The 18,174-nt window shown below is 43.3% G+C and overlaps 1 protein-coding gene across 1 annotated transcript; it reads left to right on the forward strand.

The window, feature by feature from the left end:
- The first annotated feature begins 16,295 nt into the window (after positions 1–16,295).
- On the forward strand, positions 16,296–17,102 carry LOC126562804 (general odorant-binding protein 45-like). The gene has a single exon (XM_050219387.1). The coding sequence runs from the start codon at positions 16,296–16,298 to the stop codon at positions 17,100–17,102; it is 807 nt and encodes a 268-aa protein (XP_050075344.1).
- Positions 17,103–18,174: the final 1,072 nt, after the last annotated feature.

Below are 18,174 nucleotides of genomic sequence, written 5' to 3' on the forward strand. Positions count from 1 at the left end.
TACCACCTCCAACACCGCGTCCCCAACATCGATCTCCTCTTTCTAAATCTTCCGCCAGGACGTCAACACTCGTGAAAGAGGCGAGCAAACGTAGAAGGTGCAAAAAAAAAACGCGGACCAACCTCAACACACAACACCGGCTTTTCAATGGCGCGACGACAGTGACCTACTTCCCGGCCATGGAGACGAACGTTTTTTTGTGTGTTGTCGCGAAAATGGGGCCGCCGTTGTCGTTTCCAATCGTATATGAGCAGCTGATCTGCTACGATATGGTCCACCAACCTGTCGTTTGTTCGATTGTACGAATTCATCATTGTACCATGCGCCGGAAAAGCGGCGCTCCGGCGCCATGCTAAATGAGCTCGTTTGTTTTGTTGTACGTTCATCGTTGTTTTTCTACTTCGGTGATGCCCATTTGCTGCTCTTCCTAATCAAATTTGCGACAAGGTAGTAGTTTTTTGTTGCCTTCTTTTACATCTTTGGTTAACTTTCTTTTGACGTGCGGTGAGGTGAGGCTCTTTTCTTCTTTCTTAATCAAATTTGCAGCAGGACTTTAACGAGGCATAACGCAACTCCAAAAAGCACTACTTTTATATAAAAAAGAGAAAAATAAAATTGCTAATGCTATTTTTAAGGAGTTTTGAAACACATATTAAATTGAATTTTTCATTCATTCACAAACAAAGTTGTTTGGTCCATTGGCCCGAACAAAGTTGTTAAAATAGCTTAAAGTGAGGTAGGTTAATTTTTAATTCATTTTTTGATACATTTCTCACTAACTGTGAAGAAAGATTTCAAAAATGCTTCCTTAATAGTTATTTAAGTGATTCTTTGAAATTTTAATGACAATTAATAATTAATGGTACAATAATTTCAAGCAATGCTTTTTCTCTCTCTCTATTTTACTTCATTATTATGTCAACTTTACCAGTGTGTATCGGAGCGCCCATTTTATGTAGTGTTTATGTGTTTACTTTATTTTTTATATTTTTTCTTCCTTCCTTTCCTCGCTTCCAAAGCTCTGACTGACTTTATTTCCAATCAGTTTGCCGCCTTTACTAAACTTCGCAGTCGACGGTTCAAGTGGAGTCAATTCAGCCATATAATTTTGGCGCTGTTGTCGTAGGTTCGGGCTCATCAGCTACAGCAAACAGCTCAATTCGGCGAAACGGCGCCGTAACATGGAGAGGACAAACCCGGCCCGGCAGTTTGTTCATTTATTTTGCAAACAACTCCAACCCCCTAAGCGCTCCCCTCCCGTGCGTTCGCCCTCCCAACCAATTCAACCAACTTCGTTTTTTGGGAAGGTTTCTGTGGGTTGGGTTGTGCGACACCACGCATTGTTTAGATGCAATGCTCGGTGATCGGATGTTTGTCGTTTTTCTTTATGGCAGGTCATATTTTGTCCACCTGAAAGGGGAGGGACGCGTGGATGGAGAAAGATTATGACGAATCGGTACGGTTAGCGCGCCAGTCATGGCCGCACCGTGCGTTGCCTGTCGCCGTACGCGTTGGGGCAGGTCAATGCGCTCGTTGTGCGTTGTGTGCCCGGCCGGGTGCTGTCACCGTCGGATAGACTGGTGTCGATGGCACGCGTAGACCGTATTTTTCCGCTATCTCTAAATATTTACCACTTTGATTAACTGTCGATCACAGTTTGCGCTATTAGTCACAGGGCCGTCTGGCTTCGGGGGGGCTTTTCCCTGCTCGAACGCAGACGATGTGCCCCGTTCAAGGTTACCACGGTGTACGGTGCTGGCCGGGCTACCGTCACGGGTGTGTTGTTTTGTTGCTGCGTTGATGCGTCCCACTACGTCAGCGGGCTTCAGTGTATCGAGCTCTTTGTTTAGTTCGCGCTGAGCAGGGGAAAAAAGCACACTCGGGAAAGATGCGTTTTTTAGCGATATTATGGCGGAAATTTTAGCACAAGATTTACAAGTGCTGTGACAATATTTTTTTATAATTTTCCTTGCGGTTGCAACACTAAAGCGAGAAAATACTATATTATGCAATGGGAAAATCCCGCCAATTAAATGTCAGTAGGAACGTGCCGTCTGTTTGGCTGCCGTAAAGATTTTCTTGCGCTCACACTCTTCTCCCATTAGCGACGTGTGTGAATTTTCCGGTTTTACAAAACAAAAACTAACCTCTTTTTCTCATTTACCACTCAAACCAACAGATAGTGAAATTGCACTAAACTGTGATGCACGTACACATACTTGCCTGGCCGCTTCTGTCAGAGAGCAGAAACATTTCTGCTTCCGGTGCCAAGATGCAACTTGGCAACCGATGTGTCCTGTCACAGTGATGTCCCATTGATCTTGGTCCGAAACCGTAGTCCAACGTAGCGTAAACGGTTATGTCACACGTGCGCATTGGCCTGTGTACTACTCTAAATGTTTGCTTTTCACTAGCGAAAGTAGCTTCGCGAATATTTCCTTTTTTTTTACTTTACTTATAAGAGTTACTGAGATCTGATAAGGGTTAAGAGTATGTGCATTATTGCTTTTAGACCATCTAACAACCATTTTATTGCATTTTTTACATGCTTCGAACGTCATAATAAAATTTACGCGTCTTATTTTCCATTTTATCGTATTCAAACTTCAAAACGCAACGTCTAATTACTCTCATTTTCTTCTTCGCTTAACGAAATGCTAGATAACGCAGGGCATAGAGTGGCTTACTAGACTGATTGGTACCACGTAGCTGGATAGTAAGTTCTCAAAATTGGTCCACACAAATCTTGCTGAAATGTAAAACCTGGTCCTGTCGTGTGACGACTAGCACCGCTATCACCCCGGCTACAGGATCATCCTTGCACATAAGTCCTAAACAAGTCTTGTTGCTAAAACATTAAGAAACGATTTGAACTCTCATAACATTTTCATCAACAGTTACCTTTGGTAGTATTTTAGTAACAGCTGTCATCAATTTCTAGAAACAGACATCAAAATATTACATCTAAATTCCGCCGGCACCGTGAAACGTCACCGTTCGTCTACGTTTGCTACCTTCGCGCAGGTCGATTAGCTCCACTGTCAAGTTCACGGGCTTGGGTTGATTGAGGTTTATTTTAAATCTACTCAACCCTTCCACTACTACACGGCACCACCAAAATTAACGTCCCGCGCTCGAGCACGAACGGAACACATCGGGCTCATTAGCATCGGTCACCGATACGTTTGCCAAAAAATGATGTTCCTATCGTGTTGTAGCTATTTTAAAGGTACAGTTCATCATCCTACCACGCCAAACGGTGTGCCAAAGGGGAGGGATGATGGCGGAATCCGGGGAAGGTGTGACGGGAAATCGTGACGATGCGGCAAACATGCTGCACCTACGGACATGCTGTATTGGTCAATGCCTCTAAGAATAGTACATCATACCGAACGCGGGCGAAATTGCGTCCACACTGCGGGTGGATTTCGTTCGTTTCGATTCGTTTTGGCGGTTTTTTCCCCGTACGAATCAAAAGGGGTGGGTGGGTGTGAGGTGCAAGGAAACGCAAGAATGGCATTAGAAATCGTATCACTCGATGCATCGTGCATTTCGGATATTGAAAATGGCAGCAACTAGTGTAGCTGTTTGATGTAGTTTGCTAGATGCTGATTTATGTTACGGAAAACCTATTGGCAAACCTGGTGGACTAATGTGTAACGATCGTGCATTTTGTTTCGCTTGGTTCGTTCGTCGGCTATAGCTCAGCCCCGCGTGTGGCTCGGTCGCGAGAAAATGAGGCAAAAACATGGCAGCAAAATGGTAGAAGAAAGCAGCAAAGCGGTAGACTGCAAGAAGGAGCGCGAGGGCTTTCGGACGCGATGTTTCTGCTAAAAATCTCCAGCCCTATTACCCAGCCAGTCACGAGAAGAAGATTAAATTATTATAACTATATTTTTCCTCTCATTTCGTATCCCATTAGTGAAACGCTTCCAAATAGCCGCCCGTTCTGTACGGTTTAGGCTGCCCGCCAGCTAAAAGCTCCAACATTGAAGGTGAGGTTTCCTATGCTGGCGGAGCCATAAGCCGGAAAAGTAGACCACGATCACGATGATATAGACACCTTTCGGGGTGCACGCGGCACCGGCCTAAATGCCACATCATTTCGCCTGCCAGCAATCAGGTGAGGGTGTTGTACTGCTGCCTTAGGAAGCAAGGGAAAGATTTCTTCTTGTTGACTGCTACAGTTGCAGGCTGCTCAGTTCGTTGGATTCTACTGTGGCCTAGGGTGGTGCGGAAAGATGGTTCTTATAGCTGAGGCTGAAATCTCAGCATCGTTTGCCGGCGAATGTCTTAATTCTAGGAGCTCAGGGTTTCTAATTGTCTAATTAGAAATGATCTTGCTGAATAGAAGTACATCTTCCAAGAGGAATAGAAGAATAGAAGTACATACATCAAACGAACGAAGCATTGATGATAGTTTATTGATATATTTTGGGATGCGATAATTTTTTTAGGATTTACGACGAGCTTAAGATATTAGTACAATGCTTCGCACGTAACACGTAGACCAATCTATTGGAATTTCGTCACAAATCTTCGCAAATAAATGGTCGATATCGATCACTAAATGTTCGCTCTGCTTGGCTAGCATGTACGACTATTCTTAGAAGCTCAAGGAGTAGGAACAGGAGATACCCTGTAGCAGACACCAAGGTGTTATCGATAGAAGCTAAAGAATTTATTCGCAATTTTTATTACTGAGAGGGAACAACGTTGTCAATTTCAGCCTACCAATTTGAATAGTATGCAGTTTTAGCAAGACAGAAAGCTTCCGACAGTGCCGCGACAATGTTTGTTTGATTCTGTCCAGCTTCTATTGGGTTGTTGTCTCCCTTAACCCTTGAAACTTACTTTTCTCTTGTCCTTGATGGTGCGGGCAGTTCCGATCGACAAATCCAGGTCAACAGTGGTTTTCCGGATCGCGCGATTCTTGTAATACCTTGGTGACTGCTGCTGTCAAATGTTTACCTAGCGATGGAGAGCTTATTTATGAGTTTTAAACATAAGAATAGGATACCAATTCAAGTCATTATACTTGAGAAAAAGGAGATATTTCATTGCAAAGAAGTATCTGGACTTTGGGTAAAATAAGACAAAAAACACATTTACAGTGGGACACTTCTTGACGTTATCGAGTCAAAGGAGAAATGTTTTTGCAAAGAATTAGAGTATTTACTCTTATTTATACAACCAGATAAAATTTATCGAGGTGCTTCTTCCAAGTGAGGATTCATTTATTGGAACGAATAAACTAACAACAGCAACTGTATAACCATGGTGATGTGTATGGTGTGTTTTCCCCAAAAGTGCCACCCCATCCGTTGCGTGTGAACTGCCGCAGTTAAAATACATTCTGATCTCATCGTGTTTAAGGCTCGCGGTTTGAATCATACACCTGTACAAACAGTGAACTGCTATCAGTATTCGCAAAACCCACCAAACCCACCAAGTGAGCAAACGGAGCAGCACGCGCGCGCGTGTGTGTATCATTCCAAAAACATGGAAATGAATATTCCCTGGAATTTCCATCCCAGCACCATGCCCATCATCATCTCGCCGAGCAGTTTGTCCCATAAATCTTCATGATGCAGATCAAACACGAGCGAAAAGGAGATTAAATCATTGTTTGCCCGGCTTGAGCCACGCCCAGGTGCATGTTCTGGGTAAGTGCTCTGGATTTTACAATTATGAGTAATGCTAATTTGCATCCATCTGACCACCACGAGCTCATCCAGGCGCGCCTGTGAAGTATGTGGCAAATTGGCAAATTTAATTGATTTGTGGCACTCACACTACACGTCCAGTCGTCGAATCGTCCAGGTTGGGAAAATCTGTGGAATCAGTTCGCACTTAAGCCTGTTTAAATATTGGTACCGTGAGTCATTAATTTATGAACCCGAAAGCGAACACATTTGCGCTGCTAATCATGGTGGAATGTGTCCCCAACATCAGCCAACGATGGAAGGAAAAACATTTCTGTACCATGAATCATACGCCAAGAAAAGGGGTTTGCATTGGAACAAGGGCTAGCAAAGCCTTTGGCATGTGCGTGTTATCTCGTGAGAAACATTTTTCTTCCCTGACTGTCGTTTATCCATCCCGCCAGCAGCAGCCAGTGTTGATCGATGGTAGTGCACGGTAGCGCTGAATCGTCGTACCAAATCCGCTACTTGCAATCGGCGGCTGCATAACACGTGCATAATTGTGGATCATTTTTTTTGTTTTATGCCGCTTTGGATAAACACCATAAATTGGAAGTTTCTTGCTGACTTTTGGTGTGCGTTGAAAGCAGCCGGCTGCACTGTACGATCCGGCTAGCTTCAGGTGTCTTGATGCAGTCTTACGCTACTATGCTATGCCAGTTTCGTGCTGTCGGGATCGTAATAGCCACTATCGGGCGTGTTGGGCACGGTATGGTTTACGAGGCTTTAATTTATGCTAAGGGTAAATGATTAATTAGGCACAATTACAGTCTAATGGATGGTTGGGTGAAAAGTTAACCGACGCAAGGAAGTACACAGAAACGGCTAAGAGCAACTGAATGGAAATGTGAGCAAAAGTTCCAAGTGCAACGAAAGCTGCATCACGAAACAGCAGAAAACGTTTGCGGATGATTGAAGTTTCCATTGCTGCGATAGAACTGCGCAAGACTTTTTTTGTAAGATTTCTGAAGTAAAATCTAAGTTTGGTTTGTTACTAAGCTATACAATCTTAATAATCAAGTATAAAATGTAAGCAATAGAAATATTAGAGTTAGAGAAGAATTATTTCTATCTTTCTTCTTGGCTAAACGACCTTCTAAGACCACGCCGGCCATGGAATGGTTTACTAAGACTTGCCGATACCACGTAGTTGGATAGTCAGTCCCCACTACCGGGGGACAGTCCGGATGAGATTTGAACCCCGGTCCACCGTTTGAAGACTGGAGCCGCTGTCGCCTATACCACCGTGCTGCCCTATAGAAGAAATTTATTAAATGTGAATATGAAGCAAATTGAAATTTAAATCGACGGGATTGTAGCATTATCCATCCTAATCCAACATTTTCTCATTCCTCATTTTAGTAACTTGACGTGGTGCCGTGCATTTACACACTGAACAGAAAGAATGCCTGGCTTGAAGACATCATAAATAGAGTAAAACTTTAGACAAGAATATAGAAGTACATCGTGGGAGTCAAAAAAGGTTCATTCGATTCGATGATTGGCAGCATTGTTCGAGTCCGAAGCGATCTTGTGGTCAAGGATGATTTAAAAGAAGACAGTAGTGCTGGAGATTCTGCGTAGTATGGATTCAAGCCGCGTTAGAGCCCGGGAAGTGACAGAAAATCACTTTATCTGGCTATATTCCATGATCATTCCATATTAAGTATAAAATTTTATATGATTGTCTAGACTTAACATAATAATTAAATAATTGATCAATAAAGAAAGATTCCACTTTAAGAGTTAGTACCCAGTTTTCGGAAGTGATTCTTTTTTGAAGAGTTGGTTGAATTGTAAATATTTCCTCTATCTGCCGTAACGCTTCGTTCATTGCTTAATTTATTCTTAAAATTAGCTCGGTTTGGTTTCGTTACCATAAATGCTCCATGAATTTCTTCTTCAGTCTTTCTATTTTTCTCTTGATGCACCATATTGACCTACCTCTTCATTCCTGATAAAATCGTGATTATTTGATTAATTGCAAGAAAACATATTAACAAACAAAAACAATAACAATTAAAATGAAATTAAGTCATACCTGCTTACTGATTCGACCTTCATTAGGAGATACAAACATCGATAGTCTTACAGCGTTGCTCCATACGAACGTCACTGTTTGTTAGATAATATCTACAATTTATTCCACAAACTCCTCATTGATCGATCGGCTAATTATTCCGCTCGAATAAAGTTATCACACAACCAGCACAGTCTTCTCACCCACGTGCAACCGCTGCATCGCGATTGCACGTGGGTGAGTTGACACCCGCCGAAGAAGCGCATTCCGATACGTTCGTTCTGCTCGAGCTTATAACTTTGCGTCGTACCGATCACATTATGGCGGCGCTGTTAACGAAAAGCATGCAGCAGCAGCTTGATAAAGTCCTCCCACGTAGCGTACGTACTCGAAGCTTTTCCTCAACCACCCGCTCGGGACGGCTGGTTACGATTGCATAATCGGACACATTACAGTCTATAATTTATTCATTCGAACACGATTAGTAATTAATGAAAGTGAATTTAATCGAATACGAAAATGGAAATCTCATTTCGTAGCCGGTCCCAGCAGCCCGATCCCGCGGTCTGGAATAACAATTTGTATGCATATATGTTCCGGTAATTGCCCCACCAGGCGACCGTTGGCGCGTCCTGGGCAGGCGAAACCCCCGCCAATCCCCGAACGGAAAAGAAACAGCATCTGCTGCTGTTTCTGGTGCTGCACCCAATGCCACGCGTTGAAATGGCAATTTAAATGACACCCGTGTTGGTGCAGCGCGGAAGGTGCGGTCAGCTGTAGCGCGTGGGCATTCGGCGACACGATTAATGCAGTTTTCAGCTGTCGCCGAATCGCCGGCGCCTGGCCGCTGGCTCGCCTGCGTGCTGTAGAGTTATGAGATGATGATTTCGCTTACAGCGTAAGGAACCGATTCTACGGCACTACCGCGCTGGTACGAGTTTCGATTTGCAGGCTATTGCTTTCGAGTTGCATCAAACGCTAGGGTGCTGTGGCGGTTCGTATCGTGGGAGACCCGATGGTGGTGGAATGGTGCATATGCAAATGAAATTAGAAACATCTATCGGTGCGGTTGCGAAGAGAGTGGGTCGAACTCGGTTCGGATATTGAACTAGCTTGGGTACAAGCGACGACGTACCCACGGATAGACTGAAGGGTGAGATGGGAAGGATTGCCACCAACGAGTGCGCCAAGTGACACGCGTTTTCCGCGGACTGACCTTGAAGCACACTGGCAGTAGGAAACGGGACATTAAATTGCGTTCTTTTAGGTTTGGTTTTGTTTACTTGTGTGTTGTGATCGGTTGGCAGTGGGTCAAGCTAAGGTAAACACTTTCTCTTGCGTTTGTTGATGGATTAGATTCGATATTTCTGAAATATATGACACAAACATCTGATAAAACGCTCATGAAAGTAAAAAAATATCGTTTCTCAAACGATCTAATTCATTCGAAATCGTTTCTTTTAAAACTCCAAAAAAATAAAAACGAAACATTTGCTTTGCTTGTGGCGAAATTTTGATAGAAGGTAATGTTTCTTCAACAGCAAACGGACAAAAGTTTCAGTTACTAACAAGAAAGGATAAAAATAACATATCTGCCAGAATTTTCTTCCCTAAGCAGTACCAAAAATCCAACAACGGGCAAATGAAGCACAAAAAGCTGGTCAAGATCTCTTGTCAAGTCCAGCCACCTCGTGCCTACGAGTAAGACATACACGAAGGTAAATCCTCAAAAAATCCAGTCATCAACTTTGCAGCTTCCATAGCGTTGACATCACCGTCCGCCACATCGGCTTAAGTCTAGTAAGCCATACGACGGCAAGCGAGACTTCGTACGTCGTTAAGCCAAGAAGAAGAGCTTTGAGACGTAATGACTTATTTTAAATTTGAAAAGCATGAAGTTTTCCTTGATGCTATTCAATCGTGCTTTTTTAAAACCTAGGAGCGAAGGTTTTTGCTATCATTTTAAAAATAGCATCTCACATATGCCCGATGTAAGGCAAAATCCAGGCCTTGTGCAATTTGGAATTTATAAACACATGCGGTGTAAATAAAATTAATAAAAAAATCTAAGTTTACTAAAATATTATAAATACAGAGCATAGTATTTAAATTAGAAAGAACATTTTGGAGTCTTCCTTTTGGAAATTTCTGTTACTAAGATTATACTCAAGTATAATTCTCAACCATTTTGAATCAGAACAATAAATTGCTTCAAAATTTCACTGAAACCTTTGTAACTGCAAATATCTTTTTGATTTACGCTAATTTAATGAAATTCCTTCAACCAAATAAACTTCCCTTCTCACAGGCATTAAACACCGCAACCACCAGTTGTAACACCGACAGCACGAACAAACTGGGTCCTCCCGTTTGCTTCCTCAAACACCAACCACAACAACACGGTTACCCTCGAGCCAATCCCCTTCCCCTGACAGACCCCGCCTGATCTGACACCCGAATGCAGTGCTGAGTAAGAAAATAACACCGGTCGGGTTGGCTAGCTTGAAGAAAAATCTAGCGTCTAATTTAGCGTAAACTACTCACTTTACGATGCAATCGCGTTGCGGGTGTAAATTTAAATGCATTTCATTCTGGTAAAGGGATCGGACCCCATGCTTCCCAAAACCGAACCGCCCCCACCCACACAGTGCACGGCAAACCGCGGCGTAAGTGTAGGTACATTTGCGTACACGAAAGCGCATCAAGCGGTTTGCAATGTGCATCAAGCGGGTGAAAATTTCAAATTCATTGCCAAGAAAATTGAGACTTGGTTTCATTAGTGGCCCCCCCACCCACTCCCTTCGGGCACGAACTGGGGATCGTGGTGGTGGTGTGCAAGTGACGGTGCTGGTGGATGCAATTCCGCTGCACTTTACGCTTGCCAAACAGGTAAAGGTCGAACCCATGGCATCTCGCGCTGCCAGATGGAAAATTGCACGGAAAAAAGGGAATTCCGGTAGATGGAGACATGGGTGCAGGCATTTGCAGGAAAGCAAATGAAAATGTGGCATTCGATGTTTGTGAACCAGTGTGTGTATGTGCTGAAAAAAGGGGGGAAAACAGAGTAGTAAGTAGTGCTCCAAACCACCAAACAGTCGACGAAACGATGCACACTGCTTGAGCCTTGCAGCAGCTGAGGTGATATTTGAGGCACCATTAGCCGGCACCCTCCGAAACACGTCCTGGCTGGTGAAATAGTAATTGACGATTTGATGAACAGTGGGGCGCACGAGAACGAACAGGAAGCCAGAATGGGGCGCGCCTGGGGATCAGTTGAATTAAGCGAGTCGGTGTAAAATGCAGCTGCAGTTTCGTGTTCGTGAGTAGGGCGTAATGGTTGTTGTGCACGGGTGAAAGTTTTGTGATGAGCTAATATATTTTGCCGCTGTCAGGAAGCAAAACCTAATGAGATCAAAGTTTAATTTAAGGAAGCCGCACAGCATCGGATTCAATGCGGCAAACGTGCGTGTGTGGGCAGTAGCAGGAAGAGGAAATATTTTGGCTTAAGATGCAAATAATTTCTCACGCGGTTCTTTTGCTGCGTTGCGCACACGCGAACTGTCCAACTGGCGGTGGGTTTAGTTATTAGATGTTATTGAGATGGTGCGAAAAGAAACCTTGCCCTTTCATGGTCAGGCTGGTAAGGAGAAATGTGAGCAGTGACAGGACGATTTACCGTTTAGCGGTGAACCATGGCGAAGGACGGTCGTGTTTGTGCTGGAATCGTGTGCACACTGGGGTGTAAATGGACACTATTTTCGCGCTGCTGAAATAGTTCAGCCGAGCAGTCTGTTTGGTAGCGTACATAGACTTCCTGGAGTGGTTGTTGCTTTGGGCAGATGCCAAATATTATGCAGCGGAAGGGTATTACTGGGGTTAGCAGCGTACGTAAACTTTTGAACTCGTTATAAATGGTTGGTCATTGTAGTTCACTTCCTTTGAAATGTTATTACTGAACGTCATCGGAATTACGTCAAAGTTTAAGCGCTAAACATCAGGGTTCTCTTGAAAACAATTGGCCAAAATCGACAAGCATATCGAAGATCTGTTCGCTGAGTGTAAACCACCGACAGTTTGGACGGGTGATTTGTTTCCTCGTAGAAAAGATGGATTGTTCAACATCATTCGTGTTCAAGCAGTACCAGCGAGCCCTTTGGATCAAAAATATTGGAAGTTCCTTACGGTAAATCTTTTGTTTTTGATAAAAAACTGAAAATTTAAGGATTAAACAGCTAAACGAAAACATCGCATCAAATATCGCCGATATTTGTAGAAGGAATTTTCTACTACTGAAGTGTCTTATCCTGGTTATTCTCAAGTTAGAATGTCGACGAGATGACAATTATCATCGGAATATTACCACGACTCTTCAACGATGCAATAAATAATAGCTTAAATATTTTATTGAAAAATGTCCCACCCAATACAAAAATTATCATAAGGTCTTTAATGTCATAGCTCAATTTTAAATAATTTTATTTGCTATCAGATCATCTTCTTTAACATCAAACGACACATCAGAAGATCAGCCGTTCTTACACGAAGACAACATGAATCCCATCACAAGTCTACAAGACGATCTGTTGCTGCATGTTATCACCATTAATGAAGATGTAAAATTGAAGATGGCGAAAGTTACCCGGAACGAACGTGCATGCCAAATCAAAAAGGTGAAATGTATGTAATAATCTTTAATGACACTGAGGCGTATGAAGCAGCTCCAGTGTGCTCTAATTATGGTACTCCTCCCAGTTTGGAACGAAACAAGCCACCACTCTATATGACTAACTGACCATCGAGCGGACAAGATGATAAGACACTGAACCAACTCCCAACTGCTAGTGCTACTGAGGGTACGAGGAGTCCAACGAGCTGATAAATTGTGCTGTCCAGTCCACCTGCAGTGTAGGGTGGAGACGAATCATAAGTGAGTTCTTCACACCTATTCAAGGGCTTTTCTGATAGCTCTGAGGGGGCGAGAAAGTGTATGTGTGTCCGTGTGTATGTAGAGAAGAGAGTAGGATTCCGATTATCATGATTTCCGTCAGGTATCATTATACGGCTGGGTTGCCTGGGCCGAGCGCTGTTTCAAGACTTGCTCACACAAGACATCAAATATGCTTCTTCGGCATGCTGTGGAAGAGATGCTTCTCTAAATGTTTTTTTTTTTTTCAATTTCATGTTCTCATGTCTTCATGTAGCATAAACCTTACTGTATGGTCTACCTGCGGGCAGTGCGTGTACTTCACGCGAAAATCAGCTGAGTGTGTTTCATTCGAAAATGTTGCCCCCGTACGGTGCTGCCATCTAGCTCAAGTTCACAGTGAAGGTAACTAGCCAAGAGTGCGCGTCACACGTACAGCTGTTACGCGAACCGGTTTTAGCTCGCGGAGGTGGTACGCGAAAGTATCACAAACACTCGAGCATCGCGAACTGCTGCCGCTGTTGGCACACACCGTTAAAAGCGCGGGCTTACAGCGAGAGGCAGCTGGTTTGCCACCATCGACCAGGGTACGCATCGTGCTCGCGGCTTCGCCCTCTTAGGCCTACACACCTATTTGCATCGGAGCACAGAGAAGGAAGCACCCTAAACACCCATCCGAACACCACCACCACCACGAGCTGCATGGACGCGTTTGGCCGTGTGTGCTAATCTGACACGATGTCGATGTCAGCCCGATAGAGAACGTTCAGCGTCAACCTGTCTAACGAGAACGGTTCCCTCGAACACCCGCTACAAACCCTCCCTCCACCCCCGCACCCCACGTGGTCGTCGTCAGCACCACCCACTTTTCCCCCTCTCTTACTGCCTTGTTTGACATTTGCTTAGCGATAAGTACGTCAGTAACGCCTGCCTGGTAATGCTATTTTTACACGCGCGCACGGTGACTCGGCCAGCCACACTGGAGACACCGGAAAACTGGTGAGCAGGGTGATGTGATGCCGAGCGGGTTCCGATTCCGGCAGAGATTAGGACCGTACCGGTGTGGCCGCCGTACTCGATTTGTATTGACTTACTGACACTCGACTGTGTACGTGGTGCGCGGGAAAACATGTCAAATTATGGACCGGATCGGGCTGCTTCCGCACACTGAAATCCTTTATTCGCACAGCTGGACAGCGTGTCGTCGTGGCTCGCGGTCGGATGGTGTTATTGGATGCTATTGGCCAAACCTGCCAATCATTCGGTGTCCGTGCATTTCAGCACCACCCCCAGCGCTGCTCGGCGAAGGTAGAAAAGCGAACGGTTAATTGGCTTTACTTCATGCAGTTTCCCTTCGGGATGGGACTTACCGGAGGCGTCCAGCGTCTGACGCGACTGAAGGACTTTATTGGGAGGTGTCGTAGGGGGCGTGCTCTGTGTTGGCTGTTTGCTGCTCTCACGCAGCATTAGAAAATAAAGGGCAATGCGTATGTTTTCCCTCAAACCGGTCCGGAGAATTTTGTAAATAGTGTGCGAACGGTCTGACGTTGCCATGTTGCGTTTGTTTGGGATTGAAGGATTTCCACAAGATGAAAATAAACAAGGAAGCATAACAACTTTATCCTTTTTGTTTGAATTCAATTTAGTTGGTCGAGTAGTTCTTCGAGCCTAAGAAAATGATAAATAAATATTTGTTTTGTGTATTCTATAAAAGCTTACAATTTCAATATATTTATGTTCTTGGCCCTTACTTTAGTTCTTCGCGACTGAACGATACTTTAAAACTGTTTTTTTTCCTTTTTTCTTATTGGTGAGTCCTTCGTAATTTTTGGTGGAAAAAAAAATCCACACTTACGAGGATCTCGTTGGAAAAAGGTCATCAATAATAATAAATTACTCTTTAGTAGGCACTAGGTGAGCCTTCTTTTATCACTGCAATCTTTTTAACACACAGGACATTGAATGCCGAAATTACGTCCTAAGAAATTGGTTCAAATGTCCAACTTTTCTGGACTGAGCTGTGCAACGATTCTTTGAATATATATATGAACGATCAACGAACAACGATAATATTAATTTACGGGTTTAATCATACTTTACAAACAAGGTTTTATACCAAAGGTAGTACAAATTTTGTGTTTATCCTGCTTATGAATGGTTATTTTAGCCACAAAAGGCTGGATAGTTTCACTTTCCACAATATAAAGTCATATATAAACAATGATATAACATCCGAAGTTAAAAAAACAAAACCGCAGTACAAAGATTCCAGTTTAGGTTTAGAAACAGTGGGTCGGGAGCTCTGAAAAACTTCATAATCAAGTCACTTACTCCTTTTGGTTGAAAAACCTGAAGCCAATGACTCTATTTGATGAAGAAGACATACAAATTCACTTGCGATCTTCGATGAACAATAATTAAAGAACGCAAACAGAACACAATTGAATCGTTTTAATGCATATTACGTTGTAATACGCTGCTTGTTTGAGATGGGACTTAATTTTGAAATTTTACAAAAAGATTGATTGAATTTGTAATAAAAATACTCTTTAATTTAATTTTAATTTTTTAAACTATACATCAACGAGTTTCAACTCATATTGTCCCTCGAACAAACATTCCGAATGACTTGATTTTTTTTTATTAATTTGCCATAAATAAACTTACAATCTCATTCTTATTATCGATCCACAAGCTTTTTCCGTCAACATAATACACGCAATAGAAAAATTACTGAAGATTAAATACTGCAACTTTCACTCTAGCAGAGGTCTAGAGAGAACGGATTAAATTTTCTTCGCCTTTTTCGCATGACGACCATCTAGGGAACGTCGACTCAAAGATATATATTTTAATGCAACATAAATTGCAAGAAGTTAAAAACTACAAAAAATTTCTCTCACGTGTTTGTGACACATGTTGAATGAAGTCTGTATTTAAAAACAGAGCACTGATATCATAATATAATTTTATTCATGCAATGCATGTGTTTGGGTTTATTTGCTTTGAACAGCAACGCCTAATCAGGCCACCGGCGTCCAAACCTAGATAATGGGTTCATCACTATCGTTCGCGATTGTGACACTACCCAAACAAACCCCCAAAAACACTTTCTTGTTGTGACTTTCCGTCACAGTTCAGTTCACACTCCCGTCCGGATAAGCTGCTCGCTTCATATTGTTGCACCCGTCTTTGATTTTTAATTAGTTCTCCCCTTTGGACAGGTTCCTCAGCTGGTTTGCGTAATTCGTTCGTTCACTTGGCGGTCCGATTTATCATGATGACGGTTTTTGTTTTTGCACCCCAACCAACTCACACCATAATGGCATAACAAATGGCAGCTCAAATGGGCTGCAGCTGGTCGGAAGTACGTGACGTTGGTGCGATTCGACTATCCCTGCTACCCTTCGGTGGCCGAGCTGATTTTTAACCCTTCGCGTACGTGCTAATGGATTGCGGTCCGGATACGAAATCGCATCCAAAGTGCACCCGCCTAGCTATAAAGCACACCGAACCACCAGACAGGTGCGTTTAGTTATGAAACGTTTGGAAGTGCTTACGCTTCAATCGAGAAGGTAGCTGGTTCGGTTGGAAGAAATCGTCGTTCGTCGACACGAAGATGGTGTGCAGGGTCGTCGAAATGGTGATGCTGTTGCTGGTACTGCTTCTCACTGGTGGTGATCTGCGGTGTGATGCGAAGAGCAATCTCATACTGCAGACCTTCGACGAGATGGTGCTTGAATGTGCTGAGCTAATGTCGATCACTCCGTCAAAGTTGACCGCGTTACGATCGGGTTTGTTGGTGAAGGATACGGAAACCAAGTGTTTGCTAAGGTGTGTGGGTGTTAGTGGGCGTTTTTGGAGTGATTACACCGGGCTGCGGAAGGACATTTTGGCACGCTACTTTTTGGCCGATGCAACCGACACGCAAAACGTCAACCGTACGCAGCTGTGCCTAAACGAACTGCCAACAATTCAGCTAGATCCAGAGCACTGCTGCAATTTAGCGCTGGAATCGTTTCTGTGCTTCTACTACAATTACGGAAATTTACGGCAGGATCGCATTTTTGTTCCACTGGATCATCTGCAACAGAAACATGTGACTGCCCGCTGCATGGACGTGCATCAAATCACGCTGGAACAGCTGATGAGCCTGAGCGAGGAAGAAATGGACGCGAACGATAGTGTCCATTGCTTGGTGCGTTGCATCGGCATCAAGACGGGTATCTACAGTGATCGTGACGGTGTCAACATGGATCTGATTTACGCACAGTACGGTGAAGGTTATTGCGAGGCAGACTTTAAGACAAACGCTTACGAGTGCATTGTGAGGCAGAGTGAGCAGACGTACGGGAACCCTTGCAAAAGAGCGTATCATTTACTGTACAAATGCTTCGAGAACGTGCGCAACGTGATTACGGACTATGAGTTAAAAGATTCTGAGGAGGATTAGGTGCAGTGTGGGAAGTGAGCAATACAATTACCAGTACAAAAACACAGCGCTCTTCGTTGCTCGAGCTACGGGGACAGGAGCGTAATGGTGGCAAAGTATTTATTTTTAATAGTGTTTTCTATTGTGTTTGGCATGTAAGAAATATGGGGATGTTAATTGTTAGCAGTTTGAAGATCCGTTTCATAGTAGAAAGTTATTTTCCTCGACCTAGAAAGAAGGTGATTATGATAATTTTGATGTGTTAATTTATTGAATACACCTTTATGTTTAATTATTCTATAGCATGCAAACTTCCATTGCACAAAACGTCGTCCAATCTTGGATATCGTTAACCGAAATTTCCTGGCATCTCGAATAAACGATTCCACTGCGAAAGCCAAGGCATTATGATTGTATATATTCAGTTTTTCACTTTTATGGTACATAAATAATCATTTAACAATAAATACAACGAAAATGTTTGCAGTTCAGATTCAAAAGCTGCCAAATACATAGTTCTGATTCTAAAATTACATTATTTCCAAATACTAGCTACTATTCAGACAAAAAACTACATCCCACTGCTTCATCTGTACCTTGCTCTTCACTCAGTTAAGCTCAGACTCTAATCAACAGCAGCCAAACCCCCGACGTGCTCTGGATAGAACTCAACAGCTTTCGAACAGCACAGTGTGTCCTATGCGCAATTGGTCATTTAGCTTCCGTGACTTTGTTTATCAGATTGCAAGTATTTATTTTTCGTGAGTTTAAATCAAGTATGCAAATACGGCATCGGACATCGATCGTTTCTGCCCTGCGTGCTGTGGCCTACCCCGGCGCTCTAGTGCAAATCGAAAAGGTCGCTGCAGGAGTGTACCGAAGTGCCCTGATCGAATCAATAAGAAGACTAAAAACAAAACAAGAAGCAAACAAAAAAAGCACGAACGAACGAACCTCTCGGTGTCAGTCTATTTGCTTGGAGCATAATTGATTGAGAACGTCCAACCGGCGAGAAGCTGCCTTTCGTGTACTTACCTTATTTGAAATTGGTTTCGATTGATGTTCGCCCATTCGGCCCTGGTGAGGCCCAGGG

Source organism: Anopheles maculipalpis, chromosome 3RL (genome assembly GCF_943734695.1).
Source record: "Anopheles maculipalpis chromosome 3RL, idAnoMacuDA_375_x, whole genome shotgun sequence".
Classification (NCBI taxonomy): domain Eukaryota; kingdom Metazoa; phylum Arthropoda; class Insecta; order Diptera; family Culicidae; genus Anopheles; species Anopheles maculipalpis.